Here is a 27,944-nt window from a genome sequence, read left to right on the forward strand (position 1 = left end):
CATCCCAAAGCAAGAGACCACAATAAACAAATCCAGTGGACATACTTGTGGCAAATGCTACTAAAAAACACTGCCGGGAATGAAGCTCATTAACTACTGGTGAAATTGGCAAGGCGAGGGTCTTGAAGGAAGTGTGTGCAGTAGGGATTGATAAAGAAGAGCTCCTTAATGACTTATTTTGTATGCTCCGAGCAAACTATACGCTCTACCGTGTCTAGTAATTTGGCTTCTGTAGTTCTGTTTCTTTTACGGGTTCATTTTGAAATTACAGGCTTTTTTTTATTTCCTAGTTATCTGCATATTTCTTTATTTTTCTTGAGCAGATTCCTCTTTTTCAGTGGAGGTGTGAGGATTTGGATTTTTCCAGCTATTGACTGCCTCATTTCTTCTCAATACACTAAACAGAGCTTCCGTATAACATCAGGACATTTCTCTTGATGTTTTCTGCATCTGTTATCATTCCTGTAATCAAGCCCAGCCCCCGCACTGCAAGAGAACCGCTAGTAATCTTTTCAGCCCCTCTCAGATAGAGATTTATGTGGCTCTTGTACGAAGGTTGCATGGAGATAATGATAAACACATGTCGGTATCTGCCTCTCAATAACGAAAAAACACTGATACACTTAAATGTGTCTGTCAGCTAATGGATTTAAATTATAATAAAAGCTAAGGGTTCTTCCAGTAGAAAAACAACAATGTTGATAAAGACCCATGTTGGATGGATTATCTGCCAGAGCTTTTCAAACTTATTGCAAAGAGCATTTCTGTATAATTTATGTATTGAAAAACAGTGTGGCCATAAATAACCATTTCCTCAGTCTTCAAGCACTTTGAAAAATCGAGCATTTTTATGTATTTAGAGGCTTTTCCTTAAGGCAAGAGGATTTTCAAGGTTAACCTGTCCATAGCTAAAGCACTATACTGACAAGGTTAAATTTGTTATTATTACAGAACTAATTATTTAAATTTGTTCTTAGCTACGACTGCAGAGGACTGGACTGGATTCTAAGTAGATACTAACAAGACTTGAAAATTATGATTCAGAAAGATTCCTATAATTTTCAGCAGCTTGGCCCATAACATCTCTCTGCAAATAATCACTGGGTTGTGTGGGGTTTAGAAAACGATTGGGTCTTTCCACTGAACAAAATAAATAACCTCAGTTCCTCAAGATCCAAGGGTAGAGAGGTCATCTGTGTTTAAGTTTACAGAGATACCGAAGCAGCTGTTGGAGGGATTTGAGCTTTACTCCAACTGACTGTCCTTCCTGTAGAATACCTCCTTAGTTACAAAGTGAGATATGTCTTTTGCCTTACAGAAACACAGCTGTATAAATATTTATTTGATGTGGAAGTGGTGAGGATGCTAGTGGAGACATCGGTACTGGTGAGATAAGAACTGTTTAAAATTTCATGAATTCACCAGTAGTCTGGTTTTTGGCGCGTACCCACACTCTAATTGGCGTGTTGCCGTTCCTGTAGTGAAAAACGGCATGAATTATGCACGAAAAACAACTCACCACGTGTCCCATTATAACCACATTGTGCTAAGCAATTTTCAGCCTGCTATTCTGGAAAAAGACAATACCTCAGACAGCTCCATTCTCATTACAGCCCGACCCTAGCCTCGCCTCACTCAAACCCCCTGTTTCTTAACTTTCCCAAACACAAAATCTCATCCCTTTAGCAATACCAGTGAACACCACTTGATTATAGCAGTCCCCCATGCATTTTATCTTCCTGACCTATTAAGCAACCAGACATACAACTGAGAACTAAATTTAATCTATAAATGATTTATGGTGAAGTGGAGTAGTAATATAGCTTACATTTATTCTGTGGGAAAGGGAGGCTAAGTGTTTTACATTAGAAGTAAATGGTGAATTTAGGTGTAAGAAAACACATGAGGTTACAGCATTTTAAAACACAGGCTGCTTTGTTGTCCTAGCATGCCCCCACCTGAACCATGTCTCAGTTCTCAATAGTTGTACTTCAACAGGGTTTAATATGTAAGGGCACAGAAACACTGACTTGATGTGTTAAACTACAAATATGCCTATATGAGTCATGCTTGATCTATATTTAATGGGCAATGAATTGAGATTTTCCAGCTATGGCTGTTGAATGGAGTGAAAGACTTTGGTCTGCTTTTAATAAACAGAAAAACATTCATCAATCATGACTCTATGACTTAAAGTTCACAGGATATTGCACCAAATCTTAATTACATTTTTGAGGAATTATTATGAATATATAGTCGGAGCATATTACACATAAAGAAGTCTTATGTTGTTTTTTTTCTCCTTATTATAGAACTACAGACTATGATATTTTGTCTATTATTACAAGTAATTAATTTACTCTTTACTGCATCACTGAAATGCAACACGTGTGGCAGCCAATCTGTTATGATGTGTGGTTGATGCAGGAGTTCTTGCGTACTGATTTTGACCTGTCCTGTCCAACACTGAGAAGGCCAAGGGTAATCAGGAGGAATGCGGCAGATTTCTGTCTCTGTCAAGCCACTGCTTACATTCTCTTATTTTCCTGTCATCACTCCTATGATTCAATTAAGAAGCTGCATTCCTCTGTCTGGCCATGCCAGACAAGGAGACCAATGATTGACAGGTAAAGACATTACTATGCGAAGGGAAAGAGAGTACAGGGAGAGATATGAATATTTGAGTAGATGGCATAAAAGAATCTTGTAATTGATTTTCTATCTAAGCTGCCGTTTCATTTACTGAATAAATGCATTCATTCCAGGCTGTGGGTTGTTATTGCCTTCCCCTTTGTCTCATTGTGGAGACAAACTTTATTGTATTTTGTATTTGCTGATGATTTTGCAGATTCTGAAAACTTTGCCTCAACTGCTCAGCTGCATGGGAGACAGCTGAAAGCTTTTACAGCACTGTGCTTATCCTTAGGCTCCATTGCACTACTAGAAATACTGCCAACCGTGTAACCTTGCCAGAAGTAGGCCTTGCTGAAATGAGCTTTGTGTGTTGTCCCCTTCCGACAGATGTGATCCACACCGTGGGTCCAGTGGCCAGAGGTCATGTGGGCCCTTCTGAGACCAATGACCTCACCTCCTGCTACCAGAACTCCCTCAGGCTGATGAAGGAGAATAACCTGAGCACTGTGGTGAGTACAGTTCGCTAACTCAAACTCATCTGAGGAGAAATTAGTCTGTAAGGTGCTGCTTGAAAGAAAGAAATTAATAGTGCCAGTGTTTTTGTTTGACAGCGAGTAAGCCCTCAGTAAGAAAAGCTGTTTTTGAATTTTTTTAGGAAATTGGGAAAAGGCACAAGAACAAAAGGATTTAGCATCTTTCATTTTAGATACAGTTCTGAAAAGCCTTAATCTTCTTTATTTAAACAAAAGCAACAGAGAACACAACAAAATGGAGTTGTTTCATGTTTGTCAAATGAAGGCTTTTCATGTAGACTACTTTGGCTTGTGATTAAATGAGAGGCAGGTCTTTGTGTCCACCTCTACATATTGCCACAGTGAGTAACTACACAGGTTTTCCCTTGTCATTGCTTAAGAAGCCATTTTAAGGTTAGAAAACTGTGACCTTTCTTCAATTCTGTAAATGCTTTGATAAAAATGTGCCATTTTCTATTTTTCATTTCCTAGAAATTCGCCCCAAAAGGTATTTTTCAGTATTTTGATTCTTACACGTCTCTGCCACTTCTTCAAGAAGCGTTTTCATCTTTAAAACACAGGAAAAACACAAGGTTTAGTTAATGTGGCTCAATCACAAGGGCTTTAGATAAAACAATACCCACAAAATACCCACAGCTGGCAGCAAGTGATCATTCACACGCTCTCCAGCTTCTAGCCTGCTCCGGACTGTATGTTTCAGTCTAGTGCACACGATATATGGATTTGCCCTGCCCACAGTGGGTAAACAATCAGAACCAACCACGCCAAAAGGCTATAACTCACAGTCTCTGAACCAACCTACTGTCAATTAGAGAAGACATAGATGAGTCCTATTTCCATTAAAATAATTCCTGCAATGGGGGTAACTTATATTATATTACTGTAAGTGCAACAGACACTTCTAGCAGGGAATTAAATGGAGAAGCAGTGATGGTAAGTGTTTTAAGTTATATCATACGCAGCAGCATGCCTGCTGATCTTTTAACTTCTCTAATAACTGTTGCGTCCACTAAGATATGATGAGCCCCAATAATATTACATTAGGCTGTCATTTACACAGTGGAATAATTTACCCTGGTGGCCTTAAGGATTCATGAGCAAGGGAACAGCATGCATCAGGCCCCTTAGGCCTCATGCAGGAACCAGCTTGTCTGGTTTGCTTTGTTTCTGGCACATTACAAAGATTTATTTAGTTTAGGCCTATCTCTGGATTTATTTATCCAATAGTCTATATATTTATAAGAGGCAGAGTTTCTGTTTTTACAGGGAGCAGGCTGGATCCTGTCTGATGTATTTATACAGCTGAGAAGGCCTTCAGTGAAAACAGTGGAGTACTGCGATTGACTGGCCTTGTAGGGCTGAGCCTAGACATTACATTATCTTAGCCACAGTCCATTTCATCTCTCCTTGCTGCAAGGACAACTGAAACCCTTTTACCACAAATAAAAGGGAAATAGCTGTTTCTTTCTTCAAGCAAGGATGTGGCCTTGATTTAGTTTTACTCCAGCCTGCCTTGATATGCAAGACTTACTTGAAGAGAGGCTCTAAGGGTTCTCTAGTCCTAATTCTTTGTTAACAGACAGTCTTGCAGTCTCTTGGTGCAGAGCACAAAGAGTCCACGTTTTTGGTTAGCTGATCAGCTCTAAGCTCATTTTGACTCATCTGAAAGGGTCTCACTATGAGCTTTGCTCCGAGAGAGAAACAAGAGATCCCACCGAAGACGGGCTCCCCACCAAGTGGGTCTACAAAGTGGGCAAAAGAGGGGAGCTACATTTAGGAATCCTAGACAGCTGGCTCACTAATGGGGATTCCAGGGCATTATGGGGGAATAGGAGTCAAAACAAAGCCTAACACAAAATAAACTTGAGCATGAAAGATTAAAAAGAAGCAGAGCCTGGTAGTTAATCCCTGTTTCTTGGAGCTCAAAGCCACCCCTCAGGCTATGAAACAGTACAGCTACTCCAGTCATCACCATCAAAATCTTCCTCTGACTGTAGCATGTCAAGACAGAGAGTTTACAGGGAATACTACTGAGTGTCACCACTGTGTTGCATTTCCCTTACCTTAGGGTAATTTAGTGTGTATGAGTGAACATGTACTATTATCCCCAGCAGTCAGGAATTTGATAGAAGAGCTTTTCCTGTCCCTAAGTAATGTTGCACTGATTTATAGCTCTACTGGGACAGAACTGGGGAAGACAGAATATGTGACTTTTAGACAACCCAAGGCAATTCCTGGCTGAGTTTTGGGGTTGTTTCAGACTTTCTAGGTTGTATTCCTACCATTATCATAAAATTACTCATTTGGAAATAACAGCTTGAACGAATGTCCATAAAGTCATAAAGTCTCCATTATGGGGTGGCTCAGACAGCGCTCATGAGGGCATTAACATTAGACCTCTGTTACTTTGGTTTAGTTGTGAGAAATAATGGGGTAGAATTTCTTGCTTAGTTATGTAAACTGCCTCAGGCCTTCAGTGTTGCATAAGAAAATAACCATCTATACACTAGATTGTAGTAGCTTATTGTTGATCTTTATTTTGTTTATAACTCATAAAACCCATGCTGGACACTTTGCCAAACCCATATTGGCTGAAATGTAAAGGCAGATGTGTGCATTGTGTTTATATGACTTCCCCTGACCCACGGGACAAACTGTAAGTATTGGATGCAGTTCCAAGCTTTAGTGAGGGATGGCCTTCAGATGAAAAATGACGATCAACCTGAGCCAAGAAACCTGCCGTTTAACCCCCACACTGAAGTTGAGAGCTATCTGGAACAGTCCAGGCTTTAACACCCTCACTCTGTCTTAGTCTCTGGATAAATATCAGAAGGCTGGATGGCCTACTGAGTTGTGTTTTCCAAATCATTTGGCTGCTGTGCATGCTGGAAAGTGATAGTGTGTACTTGTGCCCATGTGCATACATACACTATGCCTTTTACGTGAGCCCTTCCTTAGGCATATGAATGTGCCACTGTTTTTGCAGTGTTCTTTGCTCATTTCTTCTCTGCCTAGAGGACTCTTATGCTTCAGTGCATTTTTTTTTTTTTTTTTTTTCTGCGGCTGAAAGAGCAGCAGGCTGTCACGGCTCCCTGGGCTCTGACTGACCACAGCCCACAGCCAGAATGCCAGCATTGCCGGCTGGGCTTTGCAACATCACACAGGGGAGCCGTGGGAGCTGTGCAGCCTGTAAGTAGAGTTGCAGCTCTGGGCTGATGAGCAGCCGGTTGTCAAACAGCCCCCTCCTCTGCTCACTGCTTGTTATACTACAGTATGTTGTGTGCCTCTAAAGGAGGCTCAGGTGACGAGCCAAAACTGAAATACAGCTAGAAAAAATGAGATATTCGGTGGATTGAGTTTAGAGTGAATTGTGGTAATAACTGTGCATTTCAAGTCCACAAGAATGAAGACGCTCTAGCAGGCTATCAATATTTTCTTGAGCCAGGATGTATTAAATAGATCTAATCATCGTGACTCTGATATATGGACCATGTCATGTTGTTCTATTCTGTTTGGAAACAGCTGAGATCACTGGGGGAAGTTTGTTCCTCATCAGTACGACAAGATTACAAAAGTTCTGACAGAAAACAGACAGAAAAAATAATTCCTGTAATTAGGTTGTGTGTGAAGATGGCATGCAGTGCTGAATACATGCATATTCTTCACCACTAAGTGAGAGATGACAATCATCGTGTGATTGAAAGAATAATTTCTCGCATTCACAATCAGGGTTTTTATTATTTGGTGAAAGAAGAATTATTCATCTGTGCCCCTGTGCTTTTTAACGGTGCACTCTCCAGTATGTGTCTACTGTATCTGTATAATGTCAGACCCTGGGGGACCTCCTCTCCATAGAGCAGAAAAGCCATACAGTACATGGAGCCGAGGAGACGGTTAATGCAGGTCCCCTGTCTTGGTTAGTCATGGAAGGCTGCTCAAATTCTTCCCTGGAAGCAAGTGCAGCATCTGTCAGGCAGAAACAGACAGACTGTGTGTGAGGGGGACGCCACCATCTGGAAGCCATTCAGCCTTAGACTTTCGTTTTAGAGACCATATTAAACAACCCTTAGACTGTGACCTTTAGAATAAAAGAATAGCCATGTTTACCCAAAACATCATTATTGTTTCATTTAATTTAGCCTTTCTTTTGAGTGTTTGGGGAGTGTTCTGTCAAGACAAAATAACAAGCATTTCAGTCTCAAGGGGTGATGTGGCATCAAGATAGCTTAGTTGTTGACTAATGATCTTATGGCCAACTGAGCCTCCCTTTTGTTCCTAATTTGACGCTGACAGGCCACAATTTGATGCTTTCCGAAAGTATCTGTCATTAAGCTATTTCTGGCAGCAAGCAGTGGGCTGGCAGCTGTCAGTGTGGACAGTGACAGGGTCTCAGACTGCATTTAGTGGCCTCCTCTCCTAGTCCCATGCAGCCCTGGAAGTGTTTTGTAGTCATAACACACTGGCTTCGAGGAGATCCAGCAGGGAAGCCACAAATTGCCCGTTGAGAAAAATGCTGAAAGCCAAGTGGATTGGAGATGAATGGTGTAGAATGATAGGATTAGCCACCCTTCTCTATGGGCTCTTTCCAAGGCTGCTAGGAGCATTAGCTTCCATTCCTTTTGCCCGACAGTGTTCCCAAAAAGCATAGCATAGCCCCTACGAGATGATCTGTTTGACATGACAAGGACAGCAAGCAAAGAACAAAGGGATAAGCGCCTTGCCCGAAGGTGTCTTTGAGAGAGGCAACACACTGAGCTTTGGGTGGCAAATTGACTTTAATCTCGTCTTACATTATGTTTTGGCCGATCAGTTTAAAGGCACCTCCTCTGTCCTCAGGAACAATACAAGTTACACTATAAATAACTTTAACTGTTCCACCTTTATTAATGTAGGTCATTGGTGATATTTGAAAATGTGTTTTTACTGCTGTATTTAAATGCACTGGGGGGTCTTTGTCATTATTTATGTATCCAAATACTACCATATCAAATTTAACTACTTTGTACTCCATCCTATTCCATTTCGGTGTGCAGACTCCCCAAGTGATTAATTAATTCTCATTTATGTACAAACAGATCGTGTGCAAACTTTTCCTCCATCCACTTCTCTCCCCTTTCTCATAAATTATTGTCCGCAAGTGCAAGCGACTCCAGATTTAATTATATAATGGCTGAGAGAAGTATAGAGGCCTGATTGTGCGTGTACTTGGCTTATGATCATAGCAAAATAAACTGTGCCATTAATTGGGATAGAAAACTGAGAGGCTCCCCGTGGATCTGCTTACAGAACGCAGTTGGTCTTTTGTCTCTATATCACACAGTATTTCATTTAGTTCTTGTACTTTGAATTCCTCTATAATAGGATCCAAGACCATTTTCTTTATGCCAATATTTGGTTAACTTCATTTGCAGGTTAACTGCAGGTCAGCTGCAATTATGTAGTCAAGTAAAGGAGAAAAAAAGAGGAAATTTTACTGGATTTTATTTTTGAGGATTCAACCAAAAAGCACTTTTGAACCGTCTGCCTCTCCTGCTATTTTGCTCTGGCTGCTGTACTCCGCTGCATGCACCTGTGCTTTATAAAGATAAAGCCTCATATGTCAGAAGGGTACTATGGCTAAATGCTGTGACAGGAAGAGATAATACAAAAAAGCTATATGCCTCTAATGTCAGGTGAATGTGTTTTTCTTCAGCCCATCTTTTGTCTCGCATCTAGAAGTGAGCATATTGCCAATACATTTTTAATGCTCTTCTCTCTCCTAGCAGAAATAGTTTATTTATGAATTTGAAATTTAGCTCTTTCAGTTGAGACTGTTTCTCTGTTCTACCTGGACATAATTGCTCCTTCTGGTAATGTCTATCGCAGTGTTAATCCAGCTGGAGATTTACTGAAGACCCAGACAAGGATTTCATTGGATATCATTCCCCAATCAGTAATTATCTACAATATGTGATTATAACTGGGCCCTGTCTGTGCCCAGTGGTTGCTTGTAACCCACTTCCACATACAGTACCTGCGTGCATCGACAAAGGTTAATTAGACTGAAGCTTTAAAAAGGTCACGCCGCCATTTAAATTAGTCAATGCTATTTGTCTGATCCAAATCATTGGCAACACTAGGCCAATTAGATCCAATTACACTGATAGTGCTTGTGGTGGTCTGCCACCTAGTCCAAGTTAATGACCATTGGAACCCCAATTACCCCAATGCCCCGATTCAGAGGGAGGCAATCATGGCAGGAGGAGGAGCTTAAGCTCTGGGCCCTGTCGCATCATCTTCCCTTGACATTCCCCTCACTCCAGGGAAGACTGCAGAACGTCATGCAAGGTGAAATATTAGGATATGTAAAATGTGACATTTCTACACACCTCAAGAGGGCTAATCACAGTTGATGGGGATTGAAGCGGTAATCTCCAGAGTGTCCATGTGGAGTGGGTTGATGTGAGCATGCAGACGTCTTGATTACAAGCCCAGGAAGCCTATAGCAATCATCAGAAAGACTAAACCCTATCTAGGCTACTCCACCTAGATGTTCTGTGAGGGAAATGGCGGCAGTTTCGTTCTAGATTAATGTGCTCTGACAATAATAAAGGCTCTTCAAATAATTTAAGTACTAAAGCACAGTCAAGCAGTATAAGACTCAAGCTCAACACTCAGGCTGCTTTCACTTCGTCTTTCTCTCTGCTGCCGTACCTGGCTGTGCGGAGCTCCTGGAAACGGCCTGCTGAATTTCTATGAGGCTCGTATCCCTCTGCGGTACCGTCTGAGAATAGAAGCGACAGCTCACACCCAACTGAGGGACTGTCAGAGGAAGTTGTTGATTAAACAGACGTCTTTCCTGCCATCCGCCATGAGACAAGAGCACCATAATAAACATGCATTATTTAAGCATACCTGAAGAATGTGGGCAATACAGAAGAACAAAAGGCGTTACTGTCTATCCTTGTGACTGCTTCACAACAGGAGAGAGAAAGTGGCTTTCTTCAAACCTCTGGATTGACTAACAGAGCGAACAGGAGAAAAGCTTGGGTATCTACCCAAGGTTTGTGACAATTAGTTCTGATTAACAACATCTCATTTAGATAAATGCGGTGTTGGGATGAGTCATTTGCAACAATGCTGATTTTCAAAGGAAGTCCCAAGTCCTTTGCCTGAGGGAGGCTACCTTTGAATCACATTGTTTCAGACAAGAGAAAACCTCGACTAGAGACGGTACACGGACGCCGGTGTCTCGTTTGCTTTGAAGCCGCCTCAGCCAAACCAATACTTTATGTACAAAACATCAACAAAAATAACCTTGTCCTTGTTGTACACCTGAAAGCCTGTTTTTCCACCAGTAGGCTCCCATCTTTGTAGAGTTGTGCTAGAGTCTGAAACACTACACTGTCATCATACATTTCCCCCAGCACCTGATAAATGCTTCTGCTTTGATCTAAGGAGCTGAGCAGGAAAGAAGGATGTGAAATACATTCCATGCAGAGCAGGCGTCTCTCATAGCTGGACCGCTGCTCTTCAGCTGGGTAAAATCTCAGCAATCTCACTGATACTGTAACAGATTGCTGTTCGTCAGCAGCGGACATCGGTGGAATGATTTCTTGTTTACATCATTATGGTTAATTACCATGCAGATTCAACCCAGTCAACAGCGCCTGCACCGTGTGTGTGTGTGTGTGTATATGTAGGCGTGTGTTTGTGTGTATGTGTGTGTGTGTGTGTGTGTGTGTGTGTGTGTGTGTGTGTGTCAGTGAAGCCAGACAGAGCTGTCACACTCTCAGTCATCTCATTACTAATGCAGCACTGTCTCCAGTGTAACAACTCATGCTGCTCTGGTGTGTTTGGTCATTCTTGTGATCCCTTTGAGTGCATGCCAAAGAATGGGGCCATCCAGACAGTATGTATAAATTAATAACCAAAGAAACCCTTTGTATGTAGTCATGTACAAATTATCCAGTCACCTTTTACCCCCAACTGGTCCACAAATCTGGGTGGCACAGTACTGCAACTGTGACACGCCGGGCAACATTTTCAATTTAACACTCACAAATGGATGTTTTAATTATTATTGAAAGGAAGGTAATGACGATGATGAATCTCCGAGTTCCTCTCAAAGCCCTTGATTGAATTTACAAAGCGGGACAATTAACATGAGGATGAGTATATTAAGAAGAAAAAACATGAGAAAACATGCAGTTATTGTGAACTTATGATATACATGTATTTGCAATAATCAGGTTCGTATCTCAACTATAGATGTGAAACCCAGATTCAGTCCAGTGTTGAATCTTGGACCTTGGCCTGTATGTCTTTTATTTGTGGCTTTGTGAAGCCAGGTGTCGGACCCCGTGTTGACCTTGTCAGGCTTGTGTCCATGAAACTGGAATTTTCTAGTCTATCAAAAGGTTCCATTTCAACACACTTGCACCCAGTTATCTTTCAATCATAGTCCCCGCTCCTACAGATGTGTTTAGTTGGAGTACAAGGTCTCTCTGTCGTAGTCTCCTACACAGGGGACACTCTATCTGGCTGTGGTTGTACACATGAAATATTTTCAAGGGAAGAAATCAGGTGCCACCTCAGATTAAAATAAATGTCACCAAAATAATAATTTGTTTTGTTATTTTAGCTTTTAAACTGGATGAGTAGCAATTATGGCAATTACCAGCATGGCACTAAAAATGAAGATACAGCGGAGTATATTACACATTAACACATTTAGACATGCAAATTAATATTCTGTCAAGCTGCTAAAGGGTGTGTGCTAACCCTGCTACTGTAATGTTTTTTGTCCTCATGTTTTGTTGGTGGTGTTGGTGGGGTGAGGGTCACAAAAAAAACACAAGACAGGCCTTAATAGTCCCCTATACATAAATATTAACCAATACCTGCTTCCAAAGAAAACAAGTTATTGCATTTACACAATTAAAGAAATTGTGTCACAGACTGATGCAGAGTGTGAAATCTTTGGTTCACTGTGATATTTTTCTCTTAATCCTCCATCAGCCATATAGATCTGTTGTTCTCAGACAGGATCCATAGGAGTGTACTTCATGATCCTAGCACTGTAAATAACTGTCATCCTTGGAATGGTCATGGTTGACTGAATCAAGTTGACTGCTAGGTTATGTCTATAGACTATATGGTTATGTCATGTAAAAAAAAAAAAAGTTTTGGTTAAATTAAATACTTAAGTTAAATGTGAATTTTCTCCATATTTATTACTGAATGGTGGCATAACAAAAGAAAACAGGTTTGTGTTATTTTTTTAAGGACTATCATATTTTGTTGTTGTGTTGAGCAATGACAGAATAATTGAATGGGAAAACTGAAGGAACAAAGTCTTCTCTCTGTTCTCTTTGAAAGCAGGTGAGGTAATGCTTTGTTCAATCATATCTCAATAAATGAGTTTCCATCCTCGTAAACTTAATGTTGAAGTTGGCATTCTATTATACTTAAACTCATTTTGACTACATTTTTATTTAAACCTCCCTTTTTTGTAACATATTTCTTGTTGTGCACAAATGCCAAACAGCTAGTTCTCATCTCTTTGCTGAGATTTTCAAGTTCTTCACTGCAAGTTTTCCTCAGATTTTTCATAGTCGGTCTTTGCCTACCCTTTAAACCTTCTGAGCACAACTCTCTACTGTGTTTTGTTAATGCATTGGTTCCCGTGTGTTTTATCAAAGAGAATGCATAAGGAAGAGAGCTGACAGGTATTGGGAGCCTTGGGAATGTTTGTGTTTCTTTGTGTGGTTCAGAAGTGCACAACTGCATGTCTACATCCAGGATATGTATAAATTCAGAAATTAATATTTATGATAGTCCCCATCTGCTTGGCACATTTTTATGATCAACATTGTTTGGTTTGACGACAACAAACTGAGAACACTGGGAACAGTTCATGCTTTGTTGACCAATTCACCAGTCCATATTCATGCATAAATATGAGAACATCAGGACAGCTATGAGACTCAGTACAAAGTTCTTAAGACTTAAAGTGTATACACAAATGTACACAAGTTACAAGCCTTGCCCCCCTCATCATTTTGTTATCAAAACCGCAGCAGTGTTCCCGCAGGCTTAGGTGAATGATTGTGTGCATTGGCAGACACGCCAGTGTTTATGCTCTCCTACATAATTCTTTAATCATGGTGCTATTACCCCACACATACACCCAGTTTAGTGACATTATTATCTCCCAAGGTCACAGCAAACGAGGGCTGATGCACTGTGCCTGGCCTGAGCTGATTGACTCACAATTTCAAACTGGCTCAATCTAGGCCTACTCAGCAATTCAGGAGGCAATGCAGCACCTTGCACAGGTTTATGAGAGAAATATATTAGCTCTAACACTGCAGGATTGCCGTGCTTTGATGCTGGAGATTGCCACAGAGGAGTAAGATACTTCTTTTTGGCCCAGCAAATGTTTTATCTCGTGCACTGGCAGTGACATTTGTGTTCAGACTGAGATTATTTCAGACTGGTTATATTAGTATTCTGGAAATACAAATGGCCTTGTTGTTGACCGTACACATAACATTTACTTGAATGATATGCAGTGTGCAAGAAACAGGTTATTTCTCTGTGGGCGTGTATTTTGTTGTTGTATTCTGTGAGGTAATGTGCGATAGAGAAAGTATTTAGCAGCTGAATATTGGCCATCTGATTTTGAATGTGAAACTAGTCCTTAAGTTACACCCCCACCTTCCACATTTTCTCCTGTTCCAAGTTAATTAAAAATTATACACCATGTTAGCAATAAATCATTATGAAGTAGGCCTACTGAAGTAATCATTTCATGGGGTAATTTAGCAGATTAAACATTTCTTTCATTGTCAAGCAGTGACCTTAATATCGTAAATGTCACACTCGCCTTTTATGAATGATACCGCAACTGTCAGGACCATAGAACAGATTTAAATTTAAATCAGCTATTACTGTACCTGTGCCTACAGTACCTTATTCCTTTCACGTACAGATGAAACTAGAAAGCCCAAAGATTTAGTCACCATGCCACATGCTGAATGAAGTGCCTGCCAGAGCGAACACAGGGGTGAATCCTGTTTCATGGTTTGACTTTTCACTCGCAGCTTGGAATGCCAGATAACCTCCAAATCTCACCCAGCTTAATATCTAATGTCACATCCATAAACCCCTGGTAATGACAATATGCATGAAATAAAATCTGGGGCTCTTCATCATTAAGGTCTTAGTCCCCTGAAAGGGGAGCGGGAGAGTGTGAGAGAGAACATGGAACAAAACAAATGTATATACAATCATTTTTAGATCTGTCTAGTGGGAAGCAAGTGTTTAATGTGTGTTTTGGTGTGTGTGTGTGCACACAGTACTTGTAGCGCAGAGGTAAACATAGTGGGTGGAATGCACTTTTTGATCAGGAGAGCATCAAACTCTCTGGAGCAACGCCAGAGGCCACCAATCAATTTGGATATTGAGAAAGCACTTCAACTGATAAATTCCCTTACAGGAAGTTTTCTTTTTTATCTGGACTCAGCACAGCAAAGTCACTGAGCAATTAAAAGACCAAGCACGCTACAGAATTTCCCATTGGGTGATGCAGTGAAGACGGTCTATTATGAAATTGGAGAGATGGGATTTTAGATAAGTGTTCACATCAGATTGCTTTGACTTAATCAAGACCATCATGGATCCAGATTCCTAACGTGAGGACTCAACACCTCCCAACCTGAGCCCAGTTCTCTAGGAGTACTGAGTCACAAGGAAATGTGTATGTGTTTGGCATAGACCTCCGTCGGCATAGTGATGATGACCTACATGATGGTCTCTTACCCAAGACTCAATATGATCCACATTAAATAAATAAAAAGAAGGCCTGAGTTGTCTGCGCTGTTATTACATAATTAATAAGAAGGTGTTATAGAAAAACAGACCCTATCCTGCTCCACTGTTCCCTCCTCATTTTCTGAATGACAGAATTGTTTGGTTTCATTAATTATTGTAGTAAAACATGACTCCTTTTTCCGATAAATGATGAAGTGAATGAAATGATGCAGTACATTTTTGCTCCAAAAACATGTGATGTATTTGGTGCAGAGAAAATGGTTTTCCAGTTTTAGTAACTAATTAATGCTTTATCAATATTCATGATGAACTCCACATTTAGAAAGCCGTAATTAGCTATATTATCCTCTGGCCATTTGTGAAAATGTTATCCATATAGTTCAAATCAAACCACAGCAACAACTCCAGCTTTGGACCAACTGATAGACTCTACAGTTAGTTATTAGCTTGGAAATCAGATGTCATTCCAGTGGCAAACAGCACATGACAGAGACATTTAGTCCACATGGAATATAGAGAGACCTGGATGCACGGTGTCATTTTTCACCTTTGCCACCCGGTGATTCTCTCAGTCACCTTCCTGTTTCCTCTCAGCCAGCTGCTCCCTAAACTTTCAATCAATCTGCAGAGCCACCACAGCTGCAATTCACCATGACCTTGAGTGGCATGTCACGTCCTTCTTGTTTGGGATGTTGGTGGGCTTTGGGTCCTTTCTCATTCCTCCTCATTTAGAGTTGCACCTGTGCTCAGGCTGAGACAGAGCCACTTTGCAACACGGCTCAGGGGATTTGACTTCATTTAACAAAAATCTTAGTAGCATGCAAGCACTGCAATACTCTTTTTGTTGTCTCTGCCTTGTGTTGCATAAATAAAATGCGTTAGAGTAAAAGTAAAAGTAAAAGCTAGAAAAAGTCAGACTCTACATGTTTTAGTAATATTTCCCAGTTTCCTAGTTTCTAATGACAGTTTATGTTCTTCTTTGAAGTACATAGGTACTTAAATCAAGAAGCATAATTGTGTTCAGCATCGGTTTGAGTCATATTTTTGATAATAATAATTGTGGAGCTACCTGCATGTCTCCCACTGCACATTGTGCTGAAACTCTCTTAGACCCTGTTTGTTTTTGTTTTTGTTGAAGTCTGGAGGAGGTGGGGGATTTGTTGTTCTGCTTGGCTGAACATAGACATGTATAGTCTGGGCGAGGCCAGGGTGGCAGGATGGCTCCCTGCAAGGCCCCAATGTGACAGAGCTGTCTCTACATGAAGGTGACCCTCTCCCTGGACCCTCCGCTCTGCACAGTTTTTCTGTCAGGTCCTACAGGCGACATGGTCTATTAAGCACCTTAATGATGACCACAGCTTCATGCACTCACACACTAGACCCTTACTCCTTCATACAGTGTATCTGTATTTTCTGAATGCTGAACATTTCTCAGTGTGTCAGTATGTTTTCTCTCTACCAACATCTTTGTACAAAGGAGTCTAACTTGTATCCAGCTGTCTGAAGGGAGATTTTGATTAGACCTGGATGCTTTGTGAAATAAATCTCCTTTGGGATTTAAAGGTGGATACTTTGAACAGGCAATCCTTCACAGGGCTTTTACACTCAATAAATCCACTAACGCCCCAATGTTTCAAAACACTGCTTTTACAGCCTCATGCTTTATATCCATATCCTGCACTGTGGTGTAAAAGTGACAGGACTGCTTGAAGATGGCAACAAGCCTTAGGGAGCACTCCTACCAACACTTTCACATCTGTTGATCCCCCATATCCCTGTACCTGCCATGAATAAAGGAACTTTCCAACGTGACAAGGCAGATATATTATGGACTCTCCCCTTGAGCTTGGCAAGAAGAGGCTGCTACCGGGCTCAGTGTGTGTAGATTTTCAGATCAGAGAAAATGTGGGGACAGGGGATGAGATTAGGTCTCCTAGGGCATGCTTGCTGAAGCTTATCCCATCGTAATTACCTTCATGCAGTGTTTACATCCGGTGACTATTGGGAGTCTGCGTCCACTTGATTTTCAAACAGGGTGGATTAAGAGCAGGTGGGGAGCAGACAGGGCTGCCACCTTAATGATATTGTATCCCAGAGACTGAAATGTTCATTTGACATCTACTAATTAAATTAAACAGTAACAGTGGAATCCCATATACTTTAGCTTCGACAAAACCAGTACTCCTGTGGCATCAGGTGGTCATTTCATGTTAAAATCTGAATAATCCTCTGTGGTGATCTATTTCTATAGGACATCATCAATTTCATATTTGTCTGACACTCAGAGCACACAGTGGCAATACAATTATGTGTAACTGCTAAAGCTAACATTTACTAACGGCATAGCCCATGGGCTTACAGCTGGGTAACCACTACCATATAGCACAATGATGCTAAGCAGAAATTTCAGGTAAATTATATTTAATTTTCTTGATTATCTTAATCATCAAGTTCAGAGTTGCTGAGGAGATTATTTAGCCTAAATGCACCCAAATGTGCATGTTTTTTTAAACAAAGTGTTTGATGTCTGCATTACTGAATTTACATTAAGTCTGTCATGATAATGATTTCTGAGACAGCTGTGCTTTTATGTAGCTTCATATGGTTCAAGACAAGCAAAGCTAAAAGCTCATCAAAGAACAACGCACAAAACTGAAATGTGCATTCACACTGTCACCTTTCAAGAGCCTTTCATATGGAGACAAAGAGATGCAAGGCCCTTTTGTTTTTGCCGTAGGTGTGAATATCATTAGATGTACCGTGAGTGCAATAAATGCGAGTAGGTGCAGTAGCCTTTGCCCATGAGACAATAAAACACATATGGAAATGAGCCGACAGCATGACTAATAGCTTGCAGTTTGAACCACGCCACCATCTCAGCAAAATGCCTGTTCTCTCAAAGTGAGCCATTATACAGTTATCAATGAGCCTGCTTCCCCTTTGATCTCTCTTTTTAAGTGTTGAGGATTTTACAGCCAAAAAAAGAACACCTTAGAGAAGCCATTGGTTTGCATGCTGTCTGCTGTTATGCGGATAAAATGAATACAAAGGAAGCTGTCACTCTCCACGTCCCTCCTGTCCCTAATCCTCCCACTCCTGAGTCTGCCTGCCACACCATCATCAGAGCCCAGATCAAAGTATGAGAGAATGGCCCAAAGGTTTGCACAGAGGGAGAGCTGACCTCCTCAGAGCTTACTATGTCCTTGGACCAAAGTCCTTCTAAGGGCTGGACATATTCATGGAAAACCGATTCTGCGCACTGTGCCCAAATTGAGCTTCACTTTGGATCAGTGGTCTTGCTTTTATGGCCGTTCCCTGAGGCAGCCATCATAGCTATAGAGTCAGTTGTATAAAGACAATGTAGTTGTCTAATTTGAAAGCCTGCATGTTCATAGCTGTAATAAACCGAGGATGAACACATGCATTATTGTGTGTGCTTTGAATGTATTTGTCCACGGTGTGCTGCAAGCTTACAGTAAGTCTGTATTACTTAAAGCCCACCAGACCAGTATGGACTGTAAATTGAAAAATAGTGTTTTCTCACGCTAATACGACACAGGCCTTGACCTCTCATCCCGCTACTGTTAATTAGTGTTGGTTGCTCTTACCTCTGGGCAAGCTCAGATTTATGGCTTCATGTTGGGCAGAGCTTTAAAGTGAGAGTGCACTGCTGGTGCCGAGGCTGCCCACGGACTGCCTGGATAAACACACTTTCATACTCTGAAGCAGTGCTCTACACGTGGATTCCTTAACTGCATATGCATGTGCTGTGTGATACTGGAATATACCTGCTGTTTAACAAATGGGTCACATGAATTTTAACTGTTTATATAACTGATTTTATGAATTGTTGTAGTTTGACATAGATTTTATTAATATGGAAGTATTACTGCTCTTTTTGTGCTGTACTTTGCAATCCAAGCCCCAATATATTTTAATACATTGTAATCTATTATATGATTTATTCAATCTTCAAAGGCATGCTTGAACATTTTGGGATTATTGCCAATTTACCAAGCATTACAAAGAAAGATCAATATCAATTTCATTCCTTCACATTCAGTGCACAGATAGATCAGTCACATGTTTAGCCTACCCTAGCACAAACACAGACAGCGGAGGGAAATAGCCAGCCTCCAAAAGAGGTAAAAAAAAAAAAAGAAGAAAAAGAAATTCTTCCAGTTTTCAGGGTTTCAGTATATCCGTCTGCCAAAAGCTTCAGCCTTTTTTTCTCTCCTGCCCATTTATCTCACCCCAGTCTACCTTGGCTCACAAACATGTAGCAGCCTTCCTCCACAACAGTGCATCGCAGGAGTTCACACAAGCTATGTATCACTGGAGTTGTGCAAATGGGATGAGTTATCATCAGTGTTGCGGAACTGAGTGCGATGAAGGCAATCACAGAGCACCCTGAGCTTCCGTTAACAAAGAGAGTTCATTAAGTCCATTAAATTCCCAGTTGACAAAAACATCCCAGGCTTCAAGTGGAGGAGTAATTATTCCTAAAGCACAAGGTCGATGAAGAAATCAGAAGAAACAGACTTACCCAACACCATACTGTATGTTTTGACTTACAGTATACAGGAAAAACACAAACATTCATTCTTCTAATTGGAAAATGTGTCCCTATGATTCAATAATAATTATGTACTTACCAAGCTTCCAAGAGGTCACTGCTGCAAGAGTGCAGAGCTCTCAGTTCGATTTGCAGTTAATGAGGTTCGGTCTCTTAACGAATGTTAGTTTTTATTTTGTATGTGTTGCTTTGGGAAATGTGGTTATGGCCTATTTTATCATCCCTTTTGAGTCTATGCAGATCTCCCATCTACACTCATCTGGGTAATATTTTACTTGGCTTTTCCATTTTATACATTGAATAGTCCAAAAAAAGAATAACTTATGGAGTCTCTGTATAATGTAAGTTTAGCAAATGTGTATATTTACTGAGAGTAAATCTTATGGAAAGAAACATATTTAATTACTGCATTTGTTTTGTTAATGAAATACAACATTGTCACCATAGCTCAATCAGTCGGCTTTAAAAGGCTCTGTACAGCAGTAAGAGTGAGGATGACGGATGGAGTTCATGTCTACTGAGGTTTCATTGTACAAATCCAAAGTCCTGATGCTAGTGAGGAATACCCTTCAGTGACTCCTCTCCACTGTTCTGGATGATCATGGGACTCCAGCTAAGAATAATCTGAACTTTCACATCAACCATATTAATTCCTCCCGCCCTGCTGACTACATGCTAATGCCCTTTTTCTGTTTTACCTTTATACTGTACATCGACTCCGCAGTAACAATAGCTCTCACCCCTCTACAATACTAGCAATACATTAGCATACCTTTAACCACACTCATCAATAAACCTCTAATGCTATACATAATGCAGGGCAACAAAATAAAGGTCGATTAAAATCATCAATCATCTGAGCTCTCTTTACATGGCACTGGTGGTTGCTTAGTAGCTCCGTTTAAATGGTCAGGCTGCTCAGCCTTAGTATGGCTAGGCTTTTTTTTAAATTATTTCAGTGGTAGCCCTTACATGCAATATGCAGCAGACAAGACTTTTGTCTTGCACTGGTTCTTCCACAGAGACAGAGGCCATGCAGCAAGACACTTGTCCTCATATGTATGCTCTTTCTGTCATGTCAAAATTCAGAGTGGGGTTTTGACTTTGAAGTCCCTTTTGATATGGTGCTTTTGAAATGCTGAAGGACGCCTTGAAAAGAAAAAAATGTTTAATTAGTGGCCTTACGTGGGAAGGGTACCATAGGCTGGCTTTCACATTGCAAAACCAAAACCCCTTTTTTCCTTTCTCTGATTAAATGTGCCATTGAAGTTAATTTATGAATGGAAATTAAAGTAATGTCTCATGAAAAATGCTCCATAATTATTATTTTACTTTCATTTAGATCAACCACATGGGAATCTTCTGCTCTTGTGCTACTAATCATGTGAGCTATATTTTAGGATTACTGATAATTCTAACCTCCCAGCTTCATATGCTGCTAATCTCCACAGAGACTCTGACATGGCAAAGGGATGTTTAAGAATCCATACATGGCCTGGTTTCACCTTCCATAGAGGGATATTTGGCTTGTCTTGTCTCTTTTGCCGCATTTTATCTTCAGCATTTCAGACGTTTTCTCACTTTGAGTTACCTTATGAAACAACAGCTTGATGGATTCAGACAGAATCCTCCTGTTCCTGCTTTGATCATTTTCTTTAGGCCCACCTGTAATTCAGGCCTCCAAAATGCAAATGACTTGTGGTGTTACACACTATGCACAGGTGCTCTACATTTCTTAAGCACTCATTGGAATAATCGTAGGCTTTAGAAGCCCTGAGGCTTATTGAATGATGTCTCCTACACCGCTGAGTGTTGAGGTTCTAATATTCAAATATTTTTGCTCTGATACATTTTTTCTTTATTTGCTGCTGCCATCCTGGGATTCAATCAAAATGCCTCCTACCGTTTATAATGTCATGGCTCTTGTGATAAATGCAATAAAAAATTCATAAGACCATTATAATCATGTCAGGATGAGGATCTTAATCAATGTAAAGTTCAAGGCCTTAAAGGAAGCGGATGTTAGGTACTGAAAATTATCAAATAAAACCGGGTGTTCAAATAATAGTTGAAGCTGTGGCCTGTTGGAACAATTTGGTCAGTAACATAAGAAAAAAAGAAAGAAAGAAATGACCTATACTAGGATGGCTCATCTGGTGATTTCAGAATAATATTTTGTTCAGTAATGTTTCAGAAATAAAAAAAATGTGTGTCCATATTTTTTAAAGGGAAGTTTTGTTCATGGTTGGTAAGTGTATGTTGTTAAAAGGACATTTCTACAGGAAACAGAACAGAAAAGGCCTTTGACAAAAAGGATGAATGAATAGACATTAGACATAAAAGTCCAAGTCTAATAACAGCCGGTGTCAAATAAAGTCCATGTTCTTCTCCTGGCCACTATTTGGGGATGTACTTTTGCAATGATTTTCTGATCAGACAACAAAACCGCAGGTCTATTATCCAAGCTGTCAGTCTGAGGTCTCTGCACTCCGCAGCCTTTCAGATCAGACCTGCAGACCAGTCTTGATTTCACCTACCGCAAGCATGCTAATCTAATCAATAAACTCTACTTTAAAAAACAGAAAATATCTGACTAGAAATCTGCCTGCAGACTGCACAGTGTGGTGGGTGAGTAGCAGGAATACATATTGTTATTGAGTTTACCTGACATGTTCCTCGCCTACTCATTTGAATTCTGTCAGTCATGTGCGGGTCATGAAGCGGTCAGTCGGTTTGTCTCACCACTGTGGATTTCTCTCTTTTGTCTCTCCCTCTGTGTTTCTCAGTGGTCAGTGATATAATTTCAACTGATACCGAGGAGGAGCTCTCATACATAAATATGAGCAGACGTCTGGTTGTATGTGCCCTCAGTTCAGAGCACTATCATTTCCACACCAGTCTAATGCTCCCTCTTTAACACTGAGGGAATCAGTGTCAGCAGTGGATCTCTGCAGGAACTGCCATTGATATGGATAATTAAAGAAAATGATTTCATCCACAAGTTGAGTGTATTTATGCATTCAATGTATAATACTGTATATCCTTCAAGAGTAGAAAGCGCTTCACATTAGCATTTTGTAGCTTTACAGTGTTCAAAGTAGAGGTCTAGTTCCCCATGAAATGACTGTGTTTTACTCACAAAGACTTCTTATTGTAGCTACACACAGTTCAGCCTTGGGCTTCAGGCTCAACTGTGCTTGATCAACCATACTGCTGGTCATGGACCAATGAATCAAGCAGCCATCAGTTCAGTATCTGCTTGTATTTGCTCCACTGCTCTGCCCTATCCACAGGCTGCAGCATTTACACCTTTTTTTCTGCCCATTCATCTCACCCCTGTCATATGTTTGGCCGACGGACATGCTGCAGCCTTTCTTTTCTCCTCTGCAACACTGCATCCCGCGCATGCACACATGGGATCAGTACTGTGGCACTGAGTGCAATCATCGGGCATCCTGAGCTTCATTTTGCCCAAAGATGGTTTACTCTGTCCGTCTAAAGTCATATAGTAGTTCTGCTTCTGGTCCATTCTCAATGTATGTCCTTGTGGGCTTTGGATAAGTCAGCCAGACCACAGGGTTGTAGAAGTGGCAAGTGCTTAAAGACTCTCTTGTGAACCTTTTTGAGCCATTTATAGACACAGCACAGTCTTACTGTGCTTGACCACATAACCTGTGTTTTTTCAACATTAGACTGTAGTATAGTTTGAGACAGGGATGACAGATTCAGCAAACACTGCACACCACCACTTTATCTTGAAAAAAAATGTATTTATCAAGTCTTGCACATCGCCAGTACATTGTGAAGTGTCTTTACATGCACAAAGAACTGTCTGCTAACGCTGAAAATGGAGGATTTTCTTTTTATAATTGTATTAGATTAACCCAGTAAACCTCACACTGTGATCATAAAAGACCAGGTTAAGATGGCTGGCATCTTTCCGTATTAAACGTTTTACTGTGTGAAGGGGATGTCTCACCTATTCTACAGTTAGTTTTTATTGCTGCTACAGACTCACACTCACACAGTGCAATAGATACTTGTTGATGTCAACAAAACATTGTGGTAAGCACTGCGCACAATTTCTATAGTCTACCTTGTCATTTCCCTCTCTCTTTATTAGATGTCACCTACTGTTGCTTAGGGGAAGGATTTATGTGGCGACTGCGCTTTTTCATACTTTATTGCAGACAAGACCCTTGAGGAGGATAGGAATGTTCTGTTCTGGTTTATTCATAACAACAAGGATTTTCCATCACAGAGTAGCAAAGGTGTTGGCAAACATCTTAAACTAAATAAGCTGTTTTCCAGAGCGTCATGGCCAGTAAATTACTCCCTGCATGTAAACACAGCCAGTGGGAGTCCTTAATAGACACTCAGATATTATTGTGATAATAGTTACACTTCATCACAGCAGATAAAAAAAAAATGGTTGGTGGGACTCAGGCCATTAGGTTCCAGGTTTCTCACCCTCTGCATTTCTCCATCCTCCATTTAGCATAATGACACTCTAACAATCAGCGCTCACATTAGAATATGGAGTGTGGCATTATGCAGAATAAAAGGGTGTTAACGTGTCATATTTGAATATCCTGATCTGTAACCATGACATGCTCTTCCCAGCAGCAGCAGCAGCAGCAGCAGCAGCAGCAGGTAGTTGATTCAGACAGAGAGACCAGGCATGACCTACATGCTTAAAGAATTACAGCAGTCAACAAAGAGGATTGTGTTGGATTCATGTTCCGATACTGTGATGTAAGCCCACACTGTGGTAACAGTGGTGAATAATAACATACTTCTGGTCACATTTGCACAAGGTCTCCCCTCTCTGCTGTGATTTATAAGCCTAGCTTCCATCTGCAAACAGGCTAGGAGGCTTGAAGCTACGGGGGAAGCACCCCGGGTCCAGTGCTATTTACTCAGCCAGCCGAGACCAGGTTCTCCCCCGGCACGATCCGGCAGTCACTGTGCCCGTGGTGGCTCTCTTACCTGCTCATGGCTACTCAGTAGTGGCCGCAGCATAGAAATGGGAGGACAGTCGCATCTTGCCACAGGTTGAGCCATCTTTACTGTGTCATTTCCTGCTGCTTAACAAATGAGTGAAAGCTGCGGGCTATCAGGGTCTCAGTGGAATAACAGTGATTTAGTTTTATGAGCACTGTCTTAGCAAAACTCTAGTCACACTTTGAAGTCAATAAATCATTGTTTTAATAAGCTTTAATAAAATATTGTATTAATAGCCAATTCCATGTGTAAATATAACAGTAAATTCACACTGTATGAATTATAATTGATATGATATATACCTGTAGTAAAAAGGGAGAATTAAGGTATTGGAAGACCAAAAAATGACACTGTGGCCAATTTTTGCCGCATTTAATATACTGTGAGCTGAATAAGTGTGCAGAGACGCTGAGAGGAAAGGTGCTCCACTTTAGAACTATGTGATAGATTAGGGAGGAGTTCCAGCAACAGAATAATTTCCCTTGTGACCAATTTCTGAACACTCCCTAAGCAAAGAAAATCAGCAACAAGCCAACATGTCAGGCACAGCCGCATGCCAGGGTGCAAGCAGACATGCTGACTCACTCCTAACGAGCAGCCAGAAATAATAACCTAAATTAGGAATCATAGGTCATGACTGCATATATACCGCTGACTGTCCTAATTAACACCAGACCTTATACAGTGTAAGCCGATGTACAGGTACGTATGTATGCTAACAACCATCAAAATAGCTTCTACGGTGGCCCAGTGTTGATGGTGAAAGAACAAGAAAAATAGGCTCTGCTTTACTAGGCTTAAAGAATTGCATGCGGGGGCTGGTTTTGAAATCCAGTGTAGCTTTTACTGCACTCACTTGGAGTATTCCCGGCTTACACGCTGTCATAAAAAATTATAGGACACTGGCAATCATTTGTTTTCTGTCTGTAAAAGAGCTGCAGCTTGATTTGATAATGAACAGGTCCAGTGAGACTGACCATCACCTTTCATCTTCTCTGCCTGTGAAATTAAAGCAGCTTCTACTGCACTCAACAAATACTTTAGTCCTCCCCATGCTCACCCTTACATTATGAAAGTTGCATATTTAACATGTAAAGATTTTAATGATTATAGTAACCCTATAAGGAAATTTATATGAATAAAGCGAGCATATTGATATTTTCCAATTAGATTTATCAGCAAGGTTTATAATTTGTGGACACTATAGTGCAAAATATTGCATCTGATTGGATGAAAAGGACAAGTGTGTACCAAGACGTTGTCCTGGCTTTGCAGTTTTATTGGACATATACATCTCTTCACTTTTGGCAATAACCATCCTTTAAAAAAAGTAAGTGTCATCTGCATGTGCCACAAAGGTGTCAGGTCTTTACAGCATCCTGTTAAGTGATTACCTGATGCAGTTTCACACCGGATCGATACTCCTTAATGGATCAGCCAGGGAACTAATAAAAAAGATTTTAATTGATTATGCTGATGGCATGCTACTGCCACAGCCACAGCCTGTGATGCGTTAAGGTTTGGTTGCAGATGGAGCAGAAGTTCAAATTGAAGAGACTGACATCATGGCCTTTCAGCTGAGACAATATAACAAGGCTTCTGGCTCAGGAACAGTTTGGCAGCTGCAACTGGCTGGAGGCACTGACAGGAAATAATGCTCATCTGATCTGAGGATTCAATTTATTTACTTTCTCCTTATTATTACCCCGCTTTAAATAGATTCCCTCTGTCAAAGAAACTGTTGATGCTTATTTGTAAAACTGGCATTATTTAGAGAGTAACTAAAAGTATTGAGCTCCTAATGTAAATTCCAAGTTGCTGCTAATTAGAACGCTTACATTAATCTCTGCATTTCAGTTCTGCAGTTTGTATCTTCTGAGGTATCAAACACAAATTTGTCCTTATCCAACATTATTTATTTTTCATTTTAATCCTCTGTTGTTGGATATTTGAGCATTTTGTGTCTCAGTCTCAGTGTGCCTCTGTGTGTGCCATGGGCAGAGCTTGGCACAGGCCTAAAAATGGTCATGCTTTTCCACGCTTCATCATCTATGGTTTGTGTCAGACCCAGACAGTCATCTGGAAAGGTCAGAGCTTCGGTAAAAGATTTAAATCACCCTGCAGAAGAAAGATTCACCTTGACAGGCGGAACCTGAAAACTGGTAAATAAGAACACAAACACAGACTCGTTCCTCTTCACTTAAAGCAAGGGCAAGGCGGCCATAGCACTTCAGAGCAGGTGTCATAGGTTGTGACGCTCGCTTAATTTATCAGTATTCAGTTAACAGAATATGTGAGTTGTGTTTATTGCTACTGTCAGTTGATAAGATCACACAGAGCCACACAAGATTAGAACTCTGACTACCTGTTTGTATAATTATATGAGGATACGTGTATTTGCTATCTTTCACTTTCAGGTCTATTAATTGTGTTTGCAGCTCTAAAATGAAGTAATCTTGGCACAGCTGCTGGCAACAGCATGTTTCTAAATACAACTTGACAGGGTCAGTGTGGCAAAACAAACTGTTGGGCTTAGTTTTGGCACGAGGAAAATCTGACATATGGGTGTTGTTCTTTGATGAATCTCTTTGTTGTTCTATATTCATACTGTTGTGAGCTGCTACAGGAAATGTTTTCCTTTTTTTTCATTTGTCACCTCACGATATTAATGTTGTGGCCACACCTTTTGATGAATGCTGGAACTAAAGCACGTATTCAGCTGCTTTTGAGGACAAATGGGGCCTTTGAAAAAAATCCTTTCTCTTTACTGTTTATTAATATACTTAAAAAGATGAATGTGAAATAGGGAAACTTACAACACGGCCTATGTATCATAATATATTTGCTCACACAAGTAAAGAATAATGAAACTATTTTCAGCTATAAAGCCATGCTTGAAAAATATGTCTGCTGCAAAGTGCTACAAAGCCGGAACTATTACAAGGTTGTTACTTTTTATAATCTTTTTGGAAAAGACAACCATAAATACATGTAGGATTCTGCTCATGAAAATATTTATGATGTTTATTCTGATTCTCCATGTATACTTGGTTTTGTGCATGTGTGTCTCGGCACTTTGTTTGTGTGTGTGGGATATTATTGATTCCTCCTATTGATCCTCATGTGGCAGCAATGGCTCTGTGAGTTTGTGTTTGGTTTTCTCATTATTTGAATCATTTGAGTCAAATACACTGAAGAGCCAACTGCTGTGATGTTCTTGTCGCTATTGAGACACAGCAGAGTCGCCGCTGGCAGTTTGCATCAACTTTACACAGAATGAAATCTGTGCTATCTAGCTAACAAAATTCATAAAATTAAAGGCATCTATCAATGGCTGAAACAAATTTTGATGAGTGGCATAGCCTCTGCCCTTGGGTAAG

The 27,944-nt window shown here is 40.5% G+C and overlaps 1 protein-coding gene across 3 annotated transcripts in view; it reads left to right on the forward strand.

Moving 5' to 3' along the window:
- macrod2 (mono-ADP ribosylhydrolase 2) overlaps positions 1-27,944 on the forward strand; it is a 394,808-nt gene that overhangs the window by 264,011 nt on the left and 102,853 nt on the right. For all 3 annotated transcript variants that reach the window (XM_085800746.1, XM_085800747.1, XM_085800748.1), the window contains exon 6: positions 3,022-3,143. In XM_085800746.1, the coding sequence (XP_085656872.1) occupies positions 3,022-3,143 (122 nt within the window). The remainder of the gene's footprint in view (positions 1-3,021; positions 3,144-27,944) is intronic.

The sequence above is a fragment of the Trachurus japonicus genome, chromosome 15 (genome assembly GCF_045865225.1).
Source record: "Trachurus japonicus isolate A0001 chromosome 15, Traja_1.0".
Lineage (NCBI taxonomy): Eukaryota > Metazoa > Chordata > Actinopteri > Carangiformes > Carangidae > Trachurus > Trachurus japonicus.